At 34.3% G+C, this 23,925-nt stretch overlaps 2 protein-coding genes and 1 long non-coding RNA gene across 3 annotated transcripts; all 3 read left to right on the top strand.

Moving 5' to 3' along the window:
* Positions 1–5,468: 5,468 nt before the first annotated feature.
* LOC148253728 (uncharacterized) lies at positions 5,469–8,340 on the top strand. The gene is made up of 2 exons (XR_015819238.1): positions 5,469–6,797; positions 6,945–8,340. It is a non-coding gene; the product is annotated as an uncharacterized LOC148253728 (long non-coding RNA).
* Positions 8,341–11,184: 2,844 nt separating this feature from the next.
* Positions 11,185–12,898, top strand: LOC110811034 (Eukaryotic aspartyl protease family protein). The gene has a single exon (XM_022037388.2). It carries the CDS (start codon positions 11,247–11,249, stop codon positions 12,711–12,713), a length of 1,467 nt encoding a protein of 488 aa, XP_021893080.1. The 5' UTR covers positions 11,185–11,246; the 3' UTR covers positions 12,714–12,898.
* A 6,911-nt stretch (positions 12,899–19,809) lies between these two features.
* LOC110811036 (ENTH/VHS protein) lies at positions 19,810–23,161 on the top strand. The gene is made up of 2 exons (XM_022037390.2): positions 19,810–20,193; positions 21,162–23,161. Exons 1-2 carry the CDS (start codon positions 20,005–20,007, stop codon positions 22,923–22,925), a joined length of 1,953 nt encoding a protein of 650 aa, XP_021893082.2. The 5' UTR covers positions 19,810–20,004; the 3' UTR covers positions 22,926–23,161.
* Positions 23,162–23,925: the final 764 nt, after the last annotated feature.

The raw sequence follows: 23,925 nt of genomic DNA, 5'->3' as shown, positions 1-23,925 counted from the left end.
GTTCGTACTTGTAGATAGGTGGGATATTATGGGAAAAAATTAAGATACCAAAAAATAAAATACTAGCGTTTTGAAGTATGCTGCAAGGAAATTGTAGGGAAGCACTTGAATGAATATATGAGGAGTGAAGATTAAGTAAAAATTCAACTAAAATAAATATGATAAAACATGTCTTAAGATGTTTAAAAACAATAACACAAAAACACCAAAATTTTTAGCGTGAAAAACCCTTTCAATATGAAGGATAAAAACTACGGAACATTTCCTGATCCAAGTAAAAAGAGCTCCACTATAAAAATTAGTGTTTCCAGCAACAATAAGCAACCATTATAATCCTCAAACAAATACTTAACAACAAATCAATCGAACAACAAGAAATAAATAAGGGAATGGAGAAATATTACCAAACTAGCTACTGTTCATACGAAACGGATGCGTTCTTATTGTTCAAATATGTTCTCCATCATTCATATCAAAGAACAACTTATCCCGAACATGCTCACCAAATTTTAGCCTCATCAGACCACCAATGACCGTCTGATCGTAAAAAAAAGTCAAACTGGTTGGTGCAGGGAAGAAAAATATGAACAGTAACTTCGAACTAAAAATACCAAAAATCCAACTGTCGAAACTTGATCTCCACTGTTTAGAATGAAGAATAATAAGTCTTCTAAATACTCACCAAATTTCAGTCTGATCCGAACAAAGATCACCATCTAATCGTGGAAAGAAGCAAAACATGTTGGATGTAATTTTCCAGCAAAAATTCCCTTTTCGGTTCACTTTTTATTTTGATGACTAAAAACTTATTTTTATATTATTCCTTAGAGTTAAAATGATATATTCAAAAAAATCCTAATAAGCCAAAAAATAAGTGGGCTCAAAAGTATTTGGGTTTTTTTCACATAAGAGGGAACCTAAAACCCAACAATTCTCTCCCTCCTGACTATGTGGAGGAGTTTGCCAAACCGGCAACCAGTCGACATGGTTCAAATTTCACTCTTGGTAAAGCTTTTGTGCACATATTAGAACCGTTATCACCAGTGTGTATCTTCTCAAGTTCAAGCTGTTTAGAATTCAAAACATCACGAATCCAATGATACCTCACATCAATATGTTTGGATCTACCATGAAAAGTAAGATTCTTACCAAGATGAATTACATTCTGATTGTCACAAAATAAGACATATCTCTTTTATGTAAAGTCCAGCTTATTCACAAACTTCTTCATCCAGAGCAATTCTTTACATGCTTCAGTTGTTGCAATGAACTAGCTTCTGTAGTAGACAATGCAATGCATTTCTGCAACCTAGATTGTTATGCCACAACTCCCTTTGCAAAAGTAATCAGATATCCAGAAGTAGACTTTCTTGAATCTATATCCCTTGCCAAATCAAAATATGTAAAACTACTGAGAATAGGCTTCTCAATCCCAAAACACAACTTCAAACTAGTAGTACCACGAAGATATCTCAAAATCTACTTCACGGCATTCCAATGCTCTTTTCCTATATTAGATTGAAATCTACTAACAGTACCAACTACATGAGTTATATATGGTCTAATACAAACCATAGCATACATCAAGCTACCTATTGCAGATGCTTTTTTCTTATTTCTCTTACTCACTAGAAGAAGACTGTTTGACACTCAATCTGAAAGACATAGCAAGAGGTGTACTGGCAGGCTTAACTCTGGTCATATTAAATTGATGTAGTACCTTCTCAATGTAATTTTCTTGATATAGCCATAACTTTTTGCATTTTCTATCGCGCGTGATTCTCATGTCAAGAATGTGCTTTGTTGGCCTTAAATCTTTCATTACAAAACATTTGCTTAACTCTTTCTTCAAGCTATCAATTCTAGAAGAATTAGAACCCACAGTGAGCATATAATCAACATGTAACAATAGAATGATAAAATCACTATCAGAAAATCTCTGCATAAAAACATAATAATCAAAAGTAGTCTTCTTGTAGCCTTGTTGAACCATAACTGACTCAAACTTCTTATACCATTGTCTAGGTGCTTATTTCAACCCATATAAGCTCTTTATCAATTTGCAGACATAATTTTCTTTTCCTTTCACCACAAAACCTTCATGTTGTTCCATATAGATTTCCTCCTTTAAGTCACTATGAAGGAAGGTTGTTTTAGCATCCATTTGCTCAACCTCTAAATCAATACTAGCAACTAACTCCAAAATAATACGAATTGATGACATCTTGACCACTTGTGAGAAAATCTCTTTAAAATCAACTCTCTTTTTCTGATCGAAGCCCTTGACAACTAATTTGGTTTTGTATTGTGGAGATTTGGAATTCTCTTCTTGCTTCACTCTATAGACCCACCTATTTTTCAAGACTTTTCTATCTTTAGGAAGTTTCACCAATTCAAATGTGTAATTGTCAGTTAAAGACTGCTTTCATCTTTTATAACTGCAATCCATTGTACCTTTTCAACTGCATCTTCATAACATTCAGGTTCTTCTTCATCTGTCAAGAGTATGTACTCATTAGGTGAATACCTACTAGAATGTGTTCGATCTCTAGTAGACCTCCTAAGTGAAGCTTCAAGTTCCTCAACATGTGCCTCTTGTTGAACATCAACTGCTTCATATTCAGGAGCACTAATCTCATCTGTATTGTGATTGTCATTTTGCACATCATTGATTCTGAACCTCAACTGCATTAGGCATATGAGTTGTAGGAGATGGGTCTAAGTCAATCAAATCACCAATATGAGACTTAAACTTCTCCACCTTGTTAATATTTTCAATAATCTTATCTTCTACAAAGATTATATCACGATTTCTGACAACTTTCTTTTGAACTCAATCATAGCATCTGTAACCAAACTCATCTTACTCATAGCCAATGAAAATACACTGTCTAGTCTTGGCATCTAACTTGGACCTCTCATCTTTAAGAACATGCATAAAATATTTGTAACTAAACACTTGTAGATGTTCATAAGAAACATCTCTACCATATTAGAACCTATTAGGAACATCATTTTTCAATACAACAGTGGGAGTTAAATTGATCACATGTGCGAGAGTATACAAAGCTTCACCCTAAAAAAAGTTAGATAATTTAGCCTCTGAAAGCACGCATCTGATTCTCTTCATCAATGTTTTGTTCATCTTTTCTACCAGACCATTCAACTGAGGAGTTTTAAGAGGTATCTTCTGATGTCTGATACCCTGTTTTATGCAATATGCATCAAAAGGCCCACAATACTCACCACCATTATCAGTGCGAATACATTCAACTTCTTTCCAGTTTCTCTTTCAGCAAAAGCTTGAAATTCTTTAAATGCACCAAGCACTTGATCTTTTGATTTTATGGTACGAACCTAAAGTCTCCTTGAATGATCATCAATAAAGGTCATAAAGTAAAGTACACCACCAAATAACTTATCCTTCAAAGGACCACAAACATCTGAATGCACCAGCTCAAGTAAATCATCTTTCCTGGACGAAGAATAATATTTAAAAAAAACTCTCTTTTGTTTCCTAGCCAAACAATAAGTACACTTGGCTAATCTTGCACCTTTTAATCTTGAAAGTAAATTCTTTTTAACTAGACAATCAAGTCTATTCTCACTAATATGACTCAGTCTCTTATGCCATAATTCTGAGGAGCTGTCACCTTCAACTATATTAATAAGATCTGTAGAGATTGAAGCTTACAACCAATATAAGCCCAAAGCCTTCTTTTCTCTATCTACAATTAAGGAACCTTTCTTAAGTTTACATTGCTCATCATTAAAGTGCCGCAATAGTCATCATCATCAAGCTTACTAGTGGAAATCAAATGCAACCTAATGTCTAGAGCATGTTTAACATTCTTGAGCTCTAACTTTGTTCTATTTTGAGTCTTTAAACAAATAGTTCCAGTGTCTATCACCTTCGACACTCCATTACCCATCTTCGAAATTCCAAAATCACCTGGAGTATAAGATGTGAAGAATTCCTTCTTTAATATAACATGAAAACATGCACCACTGTCAAGAACCCAAACAATATCATCATAGGCTACATTGATCATATTCTCTTGATAAACTATAGTCAAATCATCATCTAAAGTGGTAATGGCAACATGATCAGTATTGTTGTCATTTCCCTTCTTTTTTTACTTCCTTTTGTTTGCTTTGTTCTCTTTATTGCACTTGTAACAATATTTCTTAATATGCCATGTTTTACCACAATAATGACATTCAAGGTTTTTGTACCTTTATTTTGATTTGCTCGTACTCTTGCCTCTATTCTGATCTTGACATTTACTTTTACTTTTCGCCATGTTTTCAGTAACCAAGATTTCTGACTGTGAACTAGATGTCCCCTGAATTTCTCTTCTTATCTCTTCATTCAAAAATGCCAGTCCTTGCATACTGCATTATTACAACACCATCAGTAACAGAACTAGTCAAAGATACACGAAAGTTTTTCCATGAGTCAGGAAGTATAATCAACAACCAAAGTCCAATGACATCTTCATCAAATTTGACACCCATGTCAGACAGTTGAACAAAGATACCTTAAAATTCATTCACAAGATCAAGTATAGAACTACATTCTCTATATTGTAAGCATATAGCTTGTTTAAGCAAGAATAACTTATTGTTTCCAGTCTTTGAAGCATATAAGGTTTCAAGCTTTTCCCACAAAGTTTTGACATTTGTTTCATTAGCAATATGATTCAACACATTGTCTTCTACCCATTGTCGAATAAAACCATATATTTGTAAATTCTTAAATTTCCATTCTTCATCGGATTTAAACTCAAGCTTTTGATAAGCAACCACAAGTAAATGCAATCTTTTCACAACAAGAAGATCCATCATTTTTCCTTTCCACTTGTAATAATTTGTGTAATCCAAACAAACCATTTTACTCACATTCACCTCCATCATTCAAACAAGCAAACGAAAGTCCACAATCAACCAATAAATTAGTGAACTAGGCTCTAATACCACTTTTAAAGAAGCACTTGAATGAATCTATGAGGAGTGAAAATTAAGTAAAAATTTAGCTAAAATAAATATGATAAAATTTGTCCCAAAATACTAAAAAACAATCACACAAAAACACCAAAATTTTTAACGTGAAAACACCTTCAATATAAATGATAAAAACTACGGAACTTCTCATCATCTAAGTAAAAAAAGCTCCACTATAAAACTTAATGTTTACAACAACAATAAACAATCACTATAATACTCAAACAAATACTCAATACAAATCAACTGAACAACAAAAAATAAATAAGAGAATTGAGAAATATCACCAAGGTAACTATTGTTCATGCGAAACGGATGTTTTCTAATTGTTCAAATCTGAAAACATCTACATTTTTTAAAATAAAAAATTAAGAGTTAATAATATGTTATAAGTTGAACTAAAAATACTTAATTATCACGAAATTTTTAATTGATTGTGGCAGTACTAACAAGGCATTAGCAAATTACATCGTAGTAAAACTAAATTAAGCACTGTGGGCGGGTTTCTCTTCACGTTTACGTGCAGCCTGGAGGATCAATTCTTTAAAACTATACACGGTGAGCGACGCTGTGAACCATGCATGTTATCAATTCCGCTTTATGATATCTTCCTTGTACCATACACATCGAATGATCCCTGCACTCAGAAAATGTAAACATATGGTAGTATATGCAAATATGCACACGAGTGGGTTCTTATTTACTCGATTTTGATCGATGAGTCGAAGATGTTTGTTAAAATGCCCCATAGAAGAACTGGTTGTAGGCTTGCAGATCCGATAGACTTGTTGTATTCCTTTCGAGTGCACGAATGCCCAACCTTCCTTTCGATTCCTCCCAAACGAAGAAATGAAGACTAGTCTCGTCTTAACTTTGTAGGAATCGATTTGAATCTTCTCCACCATGTTTCTCCGTCGAGTTGCGGTGGTATTTCCTCACTCAAGAAAGCTGTTCAGCGGCAAAAGTGGTCATGATCTTCGAGGCGCTATTTCCGAGCTCAATATGGTTTCGTGGTTTACCAAGTGATTGTAAATCAGTGGCTGCCTGCTGGATATGCTCATTCGTATATTTATATGCTGACTTATGTTTCAGGACATAGAATCAATCTTTGGTGAATCACTTTCAAATGGGTTTGCTGGTTCTGCAGATAAAGAAAGTGTGGATTACCAAACCCGATTTCCATCCCTTGGATTCGATGAGTCCAACAGCACTGATTTTATCTCTCTAGAACCAGAATGTGTCTGGATAAATGGATGAAAGTATACCTCACCTTTCCCATGTTGGCAGCAACACGGAAGCTCAAATGGTGGATGTCTCCCCCAAAGAAAGTAATGAGAGAACTGCCATTCCTACCTGCAAGGTTATTCTGGGACAATAAGTGTTTGATTTTGTATAATCCAACAAGATGGCGAAGGAGATATCCTTGTTGTGGCCAAAATTGCTGGTATAAGTGAAACTAAGCACACTAGCAGTCTCATCCCTTTATGTCACATCTTCACTCTGACTCATGTTCGTGTTGATCTAAAATTGAATGCTGAGGACTTAAACGTGGACATGGAAGGGAAGCTGCATGTACGGGTAGACGTGGGTCGTGATGGAAGCTATGACTGCTGTAACTGTTGCTGACCTAACAGAGTAAGATGTGCAAAGCTGCTTCAGAAGATATCCAGATTACAGGGGTACGGCTTGAGCACAAAACTGGTGGCAAAAGCGGTGACTAGTTCAGGAAGAAGTAAATGCTGGAGAACAGAGAAGGAAACAGAAGCACTGCTGTCAAATGCCACGAGGACCCGGTTAGTGCTTTATTAAATGTTAGCCCATATTTATCCCGGTGCGTTGAAGATGCTCTATTTTTTTTTATTAAGGAGCTCCTTTTCCTTTCATCTGTTTGTTTGGCTGTGGATTATATGACATTTGAAGTAGTTTGTTTGCTTGGTCAGGTGTTACTTTATTTTATTCTTTTCGCTGTCAGAAGTGTCATCTGGTAAGAAAACTTCCCCTGATGCAGGTTATTTCAGCAAAATTTTCCTTTTTGTATCCTTCCGGTGAAAGGTAAGAGAGAAGATGCAAATTCTATGTTGGTTCAGGGTTTGTCTTATATTCCACTACAAATCTAATCAGAAAACATAAGTAAATGAAAAGGAGAAACTTACAGTTATTCTTAGCTACTATGAATCTTAGCCTGAAATCTCCAATCTGATATTGCACATAGAAGTTGTTTTCTTCATGAAATTTACGTTAGCATTAATGTCCTCTTTCTATTTTTTTTTAATGATGAATATTAGATTTTCAGAAAGATTTGCATTGTCTCTTTCCTTATTCTCTCTGATAATGCCAAATGTTTAGAAGGAAATGCAAAATTAGAGAATTTTTCTGGGCTTGAATGATGCTTTTTTTCACTAGTGACACTGACCTGGGGTGCATCATTATAATATAACGTGGTTCATGCAGGGAAATCTTTCTTATAAAAGCCAAACTTGGTTTAGAAAACTTACATGTTCCAACCTTTCCCATCTTTATTATTTTGCTTACCGTGATTACATTATGTCTAAAATCCCTAATTGGAACTAATCTTTAACTTTAATAAACTTTTCAGACTATGATATGCTTCCTTAGTTTTTGGCTTTTCGATTAATACTTTGTCCCACATTGGTAAGGGAACAAGCTTCAATTATAATTGATTAGAAAGGAGAAAAAAGTGATAATATCAGCTGTCCACACTGCTAAGCCCACCTTACAAGTAGACCTTTTGCCCCTAACGCTGGGGGAGGGTGTCTCTATTCCCCCTTGAATAATTTAGTGGGCTTCCCTTATCTCCTCCACTTGTCCTTTAGTTGCAGCCTTTGTTTTCTTTTTCAGGGTTTGGTTAAAAAGCATGATTATTTTTTTGAGGATGAAGATTAAAAGAAATCCCACGACTAGATGCCATATTTTCAGTAGCATCTCTCAAGAGGATTATAAATATAGATGTATTAATGCTGGCTAGCTTTCATAATTATTACTCCAGGGGACCATAGACCAACTCCCTACTCCCTACTAGGATTAGGGTTTGGAAGCTTATTCATTCCAAATTCTTGAAATTAACTGCAACTGTATGCTATCAATTATGACATAAGACTAATTAATCTTCTGGAGCCGAATGTGGTTGCGGATGATGAATGAGGAACCTTGAGAGTAGTCAAAATGAAATGGGCATTTATGAGGTACGTATAGACAGCATTTAATTTTTATCTTTTGTCGGGTCAAAATTCGATTTGATTTATTATGAAGTTTGAGGATATATTAGTTGTCGGTTGGATTTACTAGAATCATAAATTTCAGACTCTTCATTGTTCATCATTTCTTCATGATAACTTTTACATTGAATTTGGTTTTCATTTTATCAAATACCAATGTCAATAAAAATAAGAATATATAGCCAAATTAATTCCATATTTAGTTTTGAATTAGTTGGTTTTCATAGATAAGAGTATAAATATGTAATCAAAGAATTGGGAATCTCAATTCATTTTCATGTAAATAATAACTAATTTTTACACATTAAATAGCTAAAATATATATATTAAATATAAGTAAAACCCAATATTATCATAACATAAGCTGAATGTTGGAAGGAGAAAATTTCAGCTATTAAAAAAAAATAAAAATTGTTTATGCTTGAGAAAAGAAAACTGTGTTCCCATTTTAGTCACTGACTTGAGAATAGTCGATGGTGGAGGGAGAGGGACCCTCCCTCAATCAAGCAATATGCATATATGTATAAACATATATATATATATATATAAGTGATAAGGATGTGTCAAATTGTGTAGGAGTTGTAGGTTGTAGGTGGCATTCTAGTGGGCATTTTTCCAAGGTTTTGTCTAAACAGAATATGTTTCTTATTTTTGGATTCATTCGTATCCCTCATTGTTTTTTTTTTTTTAAAAAAAAAAATCTTTAATTTGCAAAAATATAAACTTTTAGATTACATTGTTTTTTATTTATGCGATTATAACTATTTCAATAATAAAAATATTTATTTTAATTAAAAAATGTTATTTTTGTTAAATTCTTAATTTTGATGGGTATTTAATTTTTAATTGTAATTATGATAATGTGATGTTGTATTTATACAAGTAAATTTCTTAGAAAAACAAAATTTAGAGGGGAGAAAGATGTTACAAGGCAAGAAAAGAATAGAGATGCAAGGAAATTAGAAAAGGCAAGAGGCCAAGAGAGTGAATATATATGTGTATATATATATGTATGAATATATTTGTATATGTGTATGTGGATGGGTGGGATTGGAGTTTTTTTTTTTTTGTGAGAGAATTCGACTTATGATTTTAATTGAACCGCACCGAGTGCATGTTTCCATGTTCCGGATCATTGAAACCAATCATATGTTATTTTTTAATTATACAAATGTTTTATATATGATTTGATTCATCTCCATTAATTTCTTCACTTTTCTGCTCGGACATATCTACTCGATCAACAATTAATATATCTCTCTCTCTCTCTCTCATATATATTTATTTATCATTATCTTTTTGAAAATCAATCATTTCAAATTTCATTTATTTAATAATAAATTTTAATTACTATTCTCAAAACTTTAGATACTCTGGTACGATAAGAGGGCTCAGAATTACAGCATCTACCTCTAATAATATATTATAAAATAACAAAATTGTGTATGTATCTTTATTCAATTATTGAATCTTCAATAGTATCTCTAATCTGTGTTGACTTCAATGAAATTCTCAAAATTAACAAAAAGAAAATGTTTTCGAGATGAGATGCGGGTGTACGGTACGGACCGTGGACATGAGCGCATGAGAAAATAAGGAAGCAGTGGAAGATAAAATAGAAACGGCCATGGCCCACTTTTATCGACTCTCTTACATCACCACTGCTTTTTGGACTAATCTGCTTTATTAATGTAATTAATTACTCCGAACTGGATCGACATTTTTAAGTATATGATTAAGATTTAATATGGATGTATTTCTTATATATATTTTTATAATTAAAATTACATCATAATTAATATGTATAATGTTTTTTTTAATTAACTAAATATTTATAAGTTTATTTTAATTTTTTAAAAATATTATTGATAATAAATTTATCAAATGAGAAAAGAGAATGGATATCGTTTCTGCTTGTATTTTCAGAAAAAGAGAAAACCGAAATCATATTTTCTGGAAATTTTCCGTCAGCTAAATGGATTGTTTTTAAGAAAGAAAATAAAGTTGTTATTATTATTCTTGAATAAATTTTTATAAATTTTCGTACGGGTTTGTAATTTAATTGACGTGTGAATTTATATTTGTTTATTATTCTTGAAAGGATTTTCATTTTTATAATTAAAATAATAATTATTATTATTTTTTTATAAACAATATTACATGACTAAAACACAAATCACATTTGCGGAAACTAATCATTTACCCAAAGTAGTGATGGTTAAACAAAGCCACGCTTTTATGCAAATTATTGTTTTAATTTTCTAAATGATTTTTTTACCAGGATAAGTAATAATTACAAGAACAAGGATTAGTAGTAATTAAACCCTTACCTTTTCTATGTTATCGACTCTCAACCAAACAAAAGAATTTAATTACCAAAAGGGAAAATAAAAAAAGCGAAGGAAAAGAAGGGTAAAAATAGGTCATTTTTTATCAATTAAAGTAAGCGGTAATTTTAGAAAAAGAAAAAAGTAAGCGGTAATTCTAATTTTTATAATTTCTAGCCCCACGCCTTTCACTTTGCTCTTTAGTTTTTGGACTCTTTACCCCTGACACTTAAAGTTTATTAGCAGACTCGCTATCCTTCTTTCTCTGATGTAAAGGGTTCCAGTCCTCTTGCATTTCAAAAATTACTGTAAATTTCTCTTTAAAATTTAAATTCTCAAAACAAAAAATTTCTTAATCACTAAAATATACCATATAAATTAATTGAATAGGAGAATAAACTTCACCTCATAATTCAGGTTTTCTGGAACCATATATATCTAGTATAGTTGTTGAACTTGCAGAAAATTTAATGTTGTTTTTCTAAAATATGGGCGCATTAAATTGAACAGTTACTTGTATTTAATAATTTTCTATCTTCCCCCAAAATGAAAACATGACAGGTTTTCCATGGCTAAGAAAACCGCCTTCCCCCCCCCCCCACCCCCAACACCAATTTATTTATTTATACTCTCTCCCTCTGTCTTTCCCCTCACTCTTTTCTCTTCCATCTTTTCGGCAATGGAGGGAAAGGAAAGGAATCCTCTCCTCTTTTTCTTCACAATTTTTGTCTTTTTTCTCCTCTCTCCCACAGCATCCTCCTCCCCGTTCTCTCTTCAGTACCAGAACCTGCTTCTCAACCCTCTACCTTCCGCACCCACTCTCTCTTGGCCCGACGTCGAATCCGATTCCTTAGCCTCCGCCACCATCGATACCCAAACGACTACTTCACTTTCCGTACAGTTACACCACGTAGATGCTCTTTTCTCCAACCACACCCCGCAGCAGCTCTTCAACCTCCGCCTCCACCGTGACTCCCTACGCGTCAAAACTCTAACTTCCGTCGCGAAGGCAGCCGCCCGAGGGAACAACAACCGCAACGTTTCACGCGCGCGTGGTGGCGGGTCGGGCTTCAGTAGCTCCATCATATCTGGGCTCTCCCAGGGCAGCGGCGAGTATTTCACGCGCCTGGGCGTGGGGACGCCTCCCAGATATTTGTACATGGTTCTTGACACTGGCAGCGACGTCGTTTGGATCCAGTGTGCTCCTTGCAAGAAATGCTACGCCCAAACCGACCCGCTATTCGACCCGACCAAATCACGGTCCTTCGCCGGGATTTCCTGTGGGTCCCCCTTGTGTCGTCGGCTCGATTCTCCTGGCTGCGGTAACCGCCAGAAGTGCCTCTACCAGGTATCTTATGGCGATGGCTCCTTCACGTTCGGAGAGTTCTCCACCGAAACGTTGACGTTTCGCGGCACCCGCGTGGGACGCGTGGCGTTTGGTTGCGGCCACGACAACGAGGGCCTCTTTGTTGGTGCTGCGGGACTTCTAGGTCTTGGTAGGGGGAGGTTGTCGTTCCCCTCGCAAGCCGGTCGCCGGTTCAACCGGAAGTTCTCTTATTGCTTAGTCGACCGGTCCGCTTCCTCCAAACCGTCTTCTATGGTTTTTGGCGATGTGGCTGTCTCGCGAGCCGCTGTATTCACCCCGCTTTTGAGTAACCCCAAGCTCGATACTTTTTACTATCTTGAACTGCTCGGAATCAGCGTCGGCGGCGCACGAGTCCCCGGCATAAGTGCTTCCCTGTTCAAACTGGACCAAACTGGGAACGGAGGAGTGATCATAGACTCTGGGACGTCTGTGACCCGCCTTACTCGACCCGCTTACGTAGCAATGAGGGACGTGTTCCGGGTGGGGGCGTCGGACTTAAAGCGAGCACCCGAATTCTCGTTGTTCGATACGTGCTTCGATCTGTCGGGGAAGACGGAGGTGAAGGTGCCGACTGTAGTACTGCATTTCAGGGGTGCGGACGTGTCACTTCCGGCGACAAATTATCTGATTCCGGTAGACAGCGGAGGCAGGTTTTGCTTTGCTTTCGCCGGCACCATGAGTGGATTGTCGATAATCGGGAACATCCAGCAGCAGGGATTCCGGGTGGTGTACGATTTAATGGGTTCCCGGGTCGGATTTGCTCCTCGTGGGTGCGCGTGAGCGAGTAATGACCTGTCTTTTTCTTTTTTAAGTTTTGTTATTATTATTATTTTTAGTTTTGATTAAGGAAGAAAAAGAAAAAGAAATCCTGGGAGGAAATGTTATTCACGTGTTGTGTTGTATCATCTAAATCTACTGCTTTACAAAGGGTAATATAAATTAATATTTTCAGATTTCAATATAAATTAATACCGTAATTGCAATTTGTTGATACGAAAGCATTCCTGTTTATTTTCTTGGGGGGGAATGTGAGATTGGAGTGTAATTTTATTTTTGTTTTTCTCTTCACACGTAAATTACATTATAGGGAGGAGGGTGACAAGTAAAAATTGTAAATTAGAATGTAAATGAAAAAGGGAGAATTTGGTCGTGAACTAAAATGGTGTTTTTGATGAGGTGAATAGAATTATAGGTGAGATTAGATCTAAAAATTAAGATGGACATTGGGTCACATGCACCATCCCCATGTGTTATGGACCCACCACTAAACCTTTTTCTTTTATTATTTTGTAAGAAATCTATTTCATTTTCGAGGTTTCCCTTTCGGTGCATGCATATATAACCAAAGTCACAACCATCAAAACGACAGCGCCAAAAAAATGATGCTTTGGAAATTGACTTCTCAATCTGATTTCACCAATAAGGTTTTACCGCCTCCTACGGGCCTAAATTCTTTCTAAGCTTCAAATTTATTTCATTATGTATGTAAAATTAATGTAATTATATCTATTTCAATCTCCAAACACTTTATTAATAAGAGTGAGTTAAATGAACTTTTTTCAATCAGAAATACTTTAAAAAGTACAAATTTAAGCACGACACCAAATTAAATGTCAAATAAAACAAAATTATTATTATAAAAGCAAGTGATGCTTAAGAGCATGATAGAAAATAAAGTTATGGGTATTTTTTATTTTTTATTTTTTTCACTACTAAAAGATTACTTGTCTTTCTAGTGTTAGAAACATATGTCATGTAATAATTATGTTAAGATTTTTTTTATTTTTTATTTATAAAAAATAAAAAGAATATCAATTTCAAATTATGTAAAAATTTTATTACAGAATTAATGAATTTAAAATTCTAAAATTATTAAGAAATTATTTTTACTATGTTAGCTTATGTTTGACGCAATCAGATTCACTACATGATTTTATGGATTAATTCATACATGGATAGAATGGGAATATTAATATATGTAGTCTTGAGCTCAATCATGGGAGAGCAGCCTTCGAACATCCATGTGTTGCACATTAATTATCCCCACCGACAACCTTCAAAATCGGGCATCTCATTTCCCTCTCAGTGCTCGTGAAAACTCAAACCAATACTCATAAATGTTATATTCCCCCCTTATGTTACCTGCTTTTAGGCCATCTACGTTTTATTTTATTTTAAAAATAATTTCGTATATTAATATAAAAAGTTTCTAAAATTTTTGTGACTTATCAAAAAAAATTATAAGTTAAGTTTCTCTCTCTAATGATTTGTAAATGAAAAATTATTCGAGATAATTTCTTCAATTATTATAACATTTTTGTTGAACTTATTTTATATAAAAATTAAACCCTATAATATATACATTTGAAATTATTCTTTAGATTTACGTTTCATGGTTAGTTAAAATCTTCATTTTGGTGTATACATTGGTTCTTGCTCTACCAAGTATTCCATTGCATAATAAAAATAAAAATAAAAAAACTATAATTGAGAGTAAAGGTTAAAAGAAGAGATACTTTATATTATCTTGTTATTGAAGTTCAGCCTAAAAAAGAGCTTCTTCACTTATAAACTTCCATTTTATATGTACACACACTCTGAAAATGTGGTATGATGTCTTAAAGTCCTTTCTATACATTAGGCAAACAATATCTATAATTGCTCCTCTAACTAAAATGCTTAACTCGTGATAACACTTTCACTTTCCATAATTTTTTCTAAACTTTATTTGCCATTAAGGATGAGGAGTTTACCACAACTTCTAGTTTTTCCTTCCAAAGATTTTTTTATCCTAATTTCATCGACAACGTACTAGATCGTTTTTAATACCCATTTTAGCCAATCAAAAGGTATGCAGTGAAATGCTACTAATTTATTGAACTTTTGAAGTACAGAATACTCATTGTCTGTTTCAAGAAAGATAGATTTACAATAGTCTATGAATTAGATTGTATTGACTTTGGTGACCATATCTTGCCCGAATATAATGATAACTAATTATCTTCTTGTAACACCCAATTTTTTTTTTTTTGAATTTTTATTTTTCTTTTTGTATTTGAATTTTTAGTTTAATTTTTTTATATATTTAATTTATAAGATTTTAATTTAATTTAATTTAATGAAAATAAAAATAAAAATAATGATAAAATTGGGTAAAAATATTATTTGGATTTAATTGAAATTGATTTTGAAAAAAATGGATGAAAATTTAGATTCTGGAGGTATTTTTGAAAAGAAAATCGTAAACCGAAGATCAAAACGCAATTTAAAAAAGTTGTACCACGTCAGTAGCCCCAGCCAACCAGGACACGCCGCGTGACAAGGAAACGCTGACACGGGACGGGCCATGTGGGCGATCCGCGTGCGCGCGATCGGACGACCCAGATCGCATCGCAATGGACGGTCCAGATTTAATCCCAATTAAATTGCGATCAGATGGTCCATATTTAATCTTGATGAATGGTTGAGATTAAAAGGCAAAGGATATAAATAACCCCACCCACACCTGACCACAAAACCCTAGCCGCTAGTGTCTCGCCGGAGAAGAAGAACCAGACGCCGGAGGAGCCGGCCGCCGCCACCCGCCGCTGCACCGAAAAGTTTCCGACCGCCAATCGAGGTAAATTTTCTCCTCCTTGCTCGTTTTTCGATGCTGAATCCGTCTATGGCCAAACTAGAGCCAAACCACCGGCTAAGCGGCTGGAAAATCCCGTCGAAGTCCAGCGGCGCCGCCGCGACTCCCCTATGTTTTTTACCTCTGATGAGGCCCTTCCCGGCCTCCGTTCGATGCAAATTTTATACCACTGTGATCACCGTTCTTTTCTCTACAGGTTAATCGGAGCCAAATATCAAAACGCGACTCACACCGGAGGAGCCGCCGCACCCGAGAGCACTGCCGCCGGTAAGTCTCAATTTTTCGTAATTTTTTGGCCCACCGAGGGCCCTAGGGTTGTTTTATCACAGGGACCGATGTAAGTTTGGCCGAATTTGGCCGAAAACGACTAACCCGAGGCAGATTGTCGCCGCAAGCGACAGCGCCGTTGCTGGAGCACGGCGGAGCCGCCTTACCGGAATTCTGATATTGGCTGAAAGGGGCCCTAGGTCTGATTTGAAATTTTTTGGGACACGTACAGGTACCGGTAGTGCGTTTCAGTTTTTTGAAAAAAATTCAGGGAAATTAGGGACAGTCCGTAGACGCACTGTAAAGTCGATTTCAGACTCTGAAACAAGTAAGGACCCCTCACCCTATTTCCTATCACGGTATTAAAGCTAAATAAATAATTAAACTGTACTGTGTGACTTTATAGATGTATAATTAATTAAGATTGCCAATGGAGCCCGAGTCTGATACATTGTTAGTCAGTTGTTGTTTGATCTAATTTTTAGTATTAAATGCAGTATGATGTTTGATGTAATTATATTATGGTCTCGTATGCATGAATCATGATTTCTTTTATTATGGTTTATATTATGGTGAACCTGATACTGTGTTGTCTTGTTTGGTGTCAATTACTGGTTTACATGTTGTGTATGATTGGATGATTGAGATCAAGAAAAAAGGCAAAAAGGTTATGTGAATTGATAAATGGATAATGTAGACAGTCTGACTAGATATCCTGGGAGATGGTGGACGGACCGGGTCCGTAGAGAACCCTACCGAAAACGTGGTCTCTCATACTGGACGGGGTATGGAGACCTTATGTGTTTTGGCGCCCATACCGAACTGAGTATGGGGACGGCCCGTTTCACCCTCATACCAGACGGGGTATGGAGGTTTATGGTTTTGGCGTCCATACCGGACGGGGTATGGGGACGGCCCTGGAATCAGGTTATTAATGTTAATAGTTCACGTGTAACGGGGACCCCCTATGGATCCCCATGAATACTAGTAGGCTGGTAAATAGGAAAATATGTTGTTTAATGATTGAAATGTAAAGACATGGTAAGTATTATGTTATAAAGTCTATATGATTTCATGATGATGATAATGTTATTGCTTTCATATGTTGTTTTCATGGATCTCACCGAGGTAAGTGAACAGTAAAGGTTTTTATGTTAATATACGAGTTTGTTATAAATTATGCTCCATTAGTCATTTTTGTTTTCTACCCACCTTTACTTCTCTGGCGGTGAGATAGTGTGATGTCTTTACTGGACTGGTGTAGCTCATTCCTTATTTAATCAGTTCAGATCAGGAAGACGTTGTTCCCGAACCCGTTCCGCAGGAAGACGGTGAAGAGGACGCCTAAAGACTTCATAGTTATATTTATAGTTCTTATTTCGAGTATCTCTTTTAGTTAGTTTGTTCCTTCATGTTTTAAGTACGTTTTGATTATTGTGTAAGGGATGTTAATCAAAATTTTTATTACACTTCCATATTTGAGATTTTTAATACATACATTTCATTTAAATTTTCAGGGCCGTTACACTTCTCATATATAAATTTTGTGTCCATCACCCACTCTTCATGTACGGCCCTACTGTAATAATCTCGTACCCACCAACATGTTCCTTCAAGTGTAGCTTGATCAATGACCCCTAATACAACATTTAAGAAATCTTTATTATGACAATACTTAGCTTGCAATAATTGGGACAACAAAGACTTCTAGATAGATACTAACTGCTAAGCTTGTTTGACGAACAAAGTTTTATTGAAACACTAATAACCTTTGAACCCCAACCCTCCCTCTTCTTTAGTTGAGTATAAAAATTGACCAATTCATCCAATAAATTTTTTATATTGGACAAAAAAAAATTAATTTTTTGATTTTCATAAATGACATAAACCTTATTCTTCCACTAACAATGTCATTTGAGTTGTTCAGTTAATATGAAAAACAAGACTCAAATAAGAGTAACAAATGGAAAGAATATATATCAACGAGAAGACAAACAATTAAAGACTAAAGAGTAAAATCATTCTAGAATTATTTATCTTCATTATAGAATTAGGAAAGTTATATTTAAAGGTTCAAGAAGATTTTCTATAAAACTATCTTTGAGAATCCTTTTAAAAATATTTTTAGTTTTAAAATTAAATTCTCAATATTTTTAAGGAGATTAGATTTGTGAAAAATTATTTTGAGATAAGATTTATACATCAGAAGAATTTCAAAAATAAAAAATTTATGATTATATATATATATATATACACATATACGAGAGCATATGTGATTTGAAAAATCACCTCTATATGCTTAAAGGATATCGCCTTCCGAAATTGAAATAACTTGAGAAATGATTCAACATAATACAACTTAAAACACATGTAAAAAAATATGTTTTTAACGTTATTTATGATTGATCATGTATTTGGGTTATATCTTATTATGAATCACATAAGTTATTAAGTTAAAATATTATTTTAAAAGTTAAGAGTGTAAAAAATATATATATATATATATATAAAAGGAAATGTTAGAAAAAAATAATATATTGTTAGGAAGACGGTATTGAGTCAAAACAATTTTTTCAAAAGTAACTGTCATTTTAATATTAAATTGTTAGTGTTTTAAAACACATCATGCATAATTTTTACATATTTTGAAAAACATTCTGTAACACTTTTTTGGAAGTCCAATCGATGTCAAAGTGTCTCTAATAGCTTTTTTGATATTTTTACTCATAAATAATGTCTCCAACATATTCAAAAAAAAAAGAGGGACATTAAGTATAAATATATAATTGAAGAAGGTAAAATCTTGTTTGTTCTTTTGAGGCTTGATCGAGCTACTAAATGAATTGTTCATTTATATATTTACTTTTGGGGATAGATAACTACAATCTCTTTAATAAAAAATATCTTTATTTTTTGGAATATTGTAAGACATGTATGTGCAAAACTTTAGAAAATTTTGTGTCAATCGAATATAAGAGAAATGTGAACCTTGGCACCTTAGTAAATAAGCTGTATTGTTATAAGGAAGACATGTGGAAAGTGAACTTGACACTTTGATAGATAAAGTATAGTATTCAATAGAGTATGAGTAGTAAGTGAACTTGAGATCTTATTAGATAAATTATAGTATTCAATAGAACACGAGTCGTAAGTGTACTTAATACCTTGATAAATAAGTTATAGTGTTTAATGGAGCACAAGTGATTGGTGAGTTAGGTACGATAATCAACTAGTTTGTTATAATACTTTGGAGAAAGTAATGAAAATTTGGTTGACTTAAGAAAAATGATGTAGACACAATAGTATTGTTGAATTTTTATAAAAGAGTTTGCATTTTCTTCTATGTCTTTTTTACTTTAAATTGTTTTATATCATTACATGGCGTTACATTATTACTCACATTACACATACATAAGTAGAATTGACCACAAGCACTTTAAGTTGTTATCATTTGTGCATACCATCTTTATTTTTTTTATAAATGTTTAATTAAGATAAACAAACTTCACTAAACCTTAAACAGTTTTATACAATTAAATAGTAAAATAATGAAGGAAATACAAATAACACTTAGTTCTTTTTAGATTTTTTTAGAATTAACTATAAATTTCATTGTTCTGCTAGTTTTGGATAGTTTTTTCTTTAGTATGCTTACACTTTTTTATTAAAAAAAAATTATGTTGTGTGCTCTATGATTTTAATGTCACTGATGATATGTTACATGAAACCAAATTTTATACTATTAATTGAATACAATAAGAAAACATTGCATTAAACATAATAAAAATTTTGGTTGCCCAATTACTAAAAATAAAAGATTTGAGTTGGGACAATTTTATTTTTCTGAAAAGAAAAATTGGACACATTCAAATACATTTTATCTACCAATAATATTTCTTCTGAACAAATCCGAACCCAACATGTGTCATGGACTACGTATAATTTGAACGGGTCCAATTTTCATATACAAACTGTATAAGCAAACCGACTCAATGATCTGTTGATTATTTTGGCGTGCTCCGGCTCAGACGCTGCGAATTGCGACAGCAGCAAGATAAAATAATGGAAGTTATCCACGAATAAATAAATAAGTAGGAGCATTGATTTTTTTTTTTTTTTCTTGGAAAAAAGAGAAAATCTCTTCTGGGCTTTGGATTGGTAGATCGCGAGATGGAAGAAGAAAGAGGGGAAGAGAGAGCGAAAGCCACGGCTTTGATCGAGAAGGCAACCAACTCAACGGCGCGCGAGCTGGATCCTCGCTTACTTAAAGCAATAAAGTCGGTGGTCCGGTATTCTGATTCTGAGCTCCGACTCGCTACCCAAACCCTAATGGACCTTATGAAACGGGACCACTCTCAGGTTCTAATTCTATACGTGCTCACTTCATAATTTCGCTTCTTTTTTGTTTTTCAACTTTTTATTCCGCTGGTTTATCTATGTTTACTTCCTTAATTTTTGATGCCGACATACGTAGTGAGATTCATAAGGCTTTGTCTTTAATTTCAAGCATCATATCGAGCTTTTCTAGTCTTTATATTTTAAAAATTCCTTGTCAATTGCTATTTGATTGGTCTAAATTTGTTTCGTTAACTTTTTTGCTCATTGAATTTCGTAATTTGTGGAACCTTTTCTGGTAAATTCAATGGCAATTAAGTGCTGGTCTGAAGTAAAGGAAAGCTTGCTGGTCTGAGATGAAAGAAAAGCCTGGTTCTTTGTTTCTTGACGAAGGCTTGGAAAGGTTTAAGCAGTGTTTGAACAAAAGAAAGAAATTTATGGAGATCACAAACTTAGAGCAAGTAGAAGATTGTGAAAATTTTCTCAAAAATGATAAAATTTAATTTAATGTATAATTTCACAGGTACACGGAACAATATGTTCTAAATGCCAGTAAATTTCACTTGAAATTGCAGCAATGTACTTTAAATTCCATTAAAGTTTATTACGTTTTAAATGTAATTGTCTCAATTCTATATGAGATCTTATGGTAAATTTTTATCATCTTCTAATAAAATTTACATCATCTTAAAGTAAACTATGTTTACTTTTTCAAATGAATATTACAAAATTCTGGATTTGTTCTGAGTAGCCTTATTGTAGTTCATTCTCTCTTTCTTCTTTTTTTATTGATAAGAGGGTTAGTATTATTCATTCTGACAATTAATGGATCAAGGTTTTTTTGGTGTATCTTCTCTATAGAGTTGTACTTCATTTGTTGCTTTAACTGTTTCCCTTGTAAAATTCTGGTGTTTGTTTATCGGTTTGCCAGTAGAGGGGAAGAAGGAAGCATTTCTTGTATGAGAAATTTGAGTCTGGGACATGTTTTGCAGGTTCGGTATCTCACACTTCTCATAATCGATGAACTTTTCATGAGATCAAAGCTCTTCAGAACCCTTCTAGTTGAGAACCTGGATCAACTATTAAGTTTAAGTGTTGGATTTAGAAGAAATCTGCCTCTTCCTGCTCCACCTGCTGTTGCGACCCTTTTACGTTCAAAGGCTATTGAGTTCTTGGAGAAGTGGAATGCCTCATTTGGGATTTATTACAGGCAGCTTAGATTAGGTGTTGACTATCTTAAGAACACGCTTCGTTACCAATTTCCCAATCTGCAGGCAAACGCTGCTCGAGTTCAACAAGAGAGGAGGGAAAGGGAGATGAGGACCAAAGAGATTTTACAGAAAAAATGTGAACTGCTAAGGGAAAATCTTTCTTCGATAAAGGAGGAGATACAGTCAACAATAGATGAGATTGCAGTGTGTTTGGATATTGTAAAGAGTAAAGAGGAGAGCTTGCCAATTGTTCCCTTAGATGATGATGATAATTTTGAGGAATTTCGTTCTTCTGCTTTAACGCAAATTCGTCTTGAATCACTAAAAGAGGCAGAGAAGGTTCGAGAGAACAGTGAAAATAAAGTGGTTTTTGATGCACTGAGGGAGCAGTACAAGCTTTTGGTGACAAAGCAGTTGGTTTCAGTTCAGGAATGGATCTCAGTTCTGATTAGGGTTGAATTATCAGACAACAGATTCAGAGATTCCACACTGAAGGACTTCATTGATATCAGAAACAATATCCTGGCAGTAAAGAAGAAGTGTGAAGAATCAGGCTGTTCTCTTGCAGCTATAAACCAGGGTAAAGAAGATGCAGAAGAAGACTTCTGGGAGGAGAGTAAGATTGGATCAACAAGTGATGGGGTTTCTAGCACACCTGATCAGCATCAAATAGATTTTTCTGTGGCACCAACTTCTAATGAGCCAAAAGATAGAACTCCGAGCTGCAGCACTTCTAGGTCCAATGAGTCTGTTGGTAGACGAGGCAGGAGAACTGATTCGAACTCAGTCAGGGGAAAGCTTTTGGCTGAAGCTCCTGTATTGAGTTGGAGCTCTCACCTAGAAAATTGGGGTTCAAACAGGGAGGTTTTGGCTAATCAGAGAGGCTTGGAGCTCGAAAGTCACTGGGGTAGGGTGGATCAGGATGCTGTTATTCCTGCTGATAAAATTGCAGAGCTGAATCTCCACACAACCCTTTATCAAGAAGAGAAAGTAGAAATTCAACCGTGCCGTGCTCCTCTGAGAAAAGGTGGACTTTGTCAGAGAAAAGATTTAAAAGTATGTCCATTTCATGGGCCCATAGTAACTCGGGATGAGAAGGGAAAACCCATAAATCAGAATCCATCAGTAGATGCGACTCCTTTAGATTTTGGATCGGATTTAGCAGAGCAATTAGTGAAACAAGCTGTAAAGAATGTTAGGGACAGCGATAAAGAGAAGATGAGGAAAAGGGTAACTGATGCACAATCACTTAAGCGTGCAAAGCTTGCAAGAATCAGGGAACACAATGATGCAGTTCTTTGCGATGCTGCATTGGCTTCAACTTCAAGATCTGCAGTTATAGATGATTTGGAGATAGTAAGTGGAGAGAAACCGGGGGCTAGAAACAAGAATGTAACTCTTGCATCCATGCTGCGTAAGAAAGTGACAGCAAAAGATAGGCTCGCTCAAAGACTCTTAAATACTCGCGTGAGAGATGCAACAACTAGGCAGCTGACACAAGATGAGCATACAAAATATAGAGAAGCCTTCCCCAATCAATGGTAAATGGTTGTTCCCCAGTCCAGGTAGAAGTTTTGCAAGTGTTGATTAAGCACCAAGACATGATATGCTGGCCTGTTGATCAGCACTATCAGTTGTATCAAACGCAAGAAAAGGGCTCCCTTCATCTGTAAATTACTGTAGTAATCTAAAGGTCTTGTACAGTACGTTGTTTCTCTGAACTGACTACAGGAGAGCAAGCTCGGTTGCGTTTTAATTATAGGGTAAATATTTTTTTTTTCCTTATCTGATTTTTTGGTCAGGTTATAATTGAAGGATATTAGATATGGTTTCAAATTTTAATGCTCGAAATTCTTAAAATTTTGATTTGATTTAAACAATAATTGTTATCTTTGAAGTGAACTGACTTTTGATTAGCCATGAAAGATGGTCAAGTACCGATTTGATCTGTGCGCTTATTAATCTCCGTTAGGTATTCCTGATCTTAGCACCAAGTGGTATACAAATTCCCTATCGTATAATATTTGCTCAAACTGAAATATTGTTTAGAACCAAGATGTAAATAGTATATAATTGTTTTGAGATAAATATGTAAGTAATATATAATTAATAACATCATTAAACACTGTTAATTATTTGTACAATTAATTAATTAGATGCACGTATTTTTTACTAATTTAATTTGTTTAATTATATATTGTATATTTTATTACATTTAAGTAATATATTAAATTAATTTAACTTAGTTTATGTTGTATATTATTCGTTAATTTTTTAAATTGACTTACCTCAAATTATGTTTAACTAATATGATTTAATCCTTTTAAAAAATTAAAATGATTCAATTAATATAAATAAACTAATGTTATATAACTAATTTAGTTATCTTTTGTGCCAATTTAATACACATATATATTGAATTAATAAAATTATTTTTATTATCCCATGTTTATTAATTAGTATAATGAATAATATTTTAATTTATATTTCTAACATGTATTCAAATATATTATTATTAATCAATGCATCTATACGATAATAGTAA

The sequence above is a fragment of the Carica papaya genome, chromosome 5, assembly GCF_054855325.1.
Source record: "Carica papaya isolate Zhongbai chromosome 5, ASM5485532v1, whole genome shotgun sequence".
Classification (NCBI taxonomy): domain Eukaryota; kingdom Viridiplantae; phylum Streptophyta; class Magnoliopsida; order Brassicales; family Caricaceae; genus Carica; species Carica papaya.
The sequence above is the reverse complement of the archived record's forward strand: the minus strand, read 5'-3'. Positions and strand labels throughout refer to the sequence as shown.

What these genes read in the sequence shown, in the direction of transcription:
- LOC110811036 (XM_022037390.2), top strand. Translation starts at nt 20,005, where the DNA reads ATGGAAGAAGAAAGAGGGGAAGAGAGAGCGAAAGCCACGGCTTTGATC. An exon ending in TGAAACGGGACCACTCTCAG is followed by an intron (nt 20,194 to 21,161) that starts GTTCTAATTCTA and finishes CATGTTTTGCAG; the next exon opens with GTTCGGTATCTCACACTTCT.
- LOC110811034 (XM_022037388.2), top strand. Translation starts at nt 11,247, where the DNA reads ATGGAGGGAAAGGAAAGGAATCCTCTCCTCTTTTTCTTCACAATTTTT.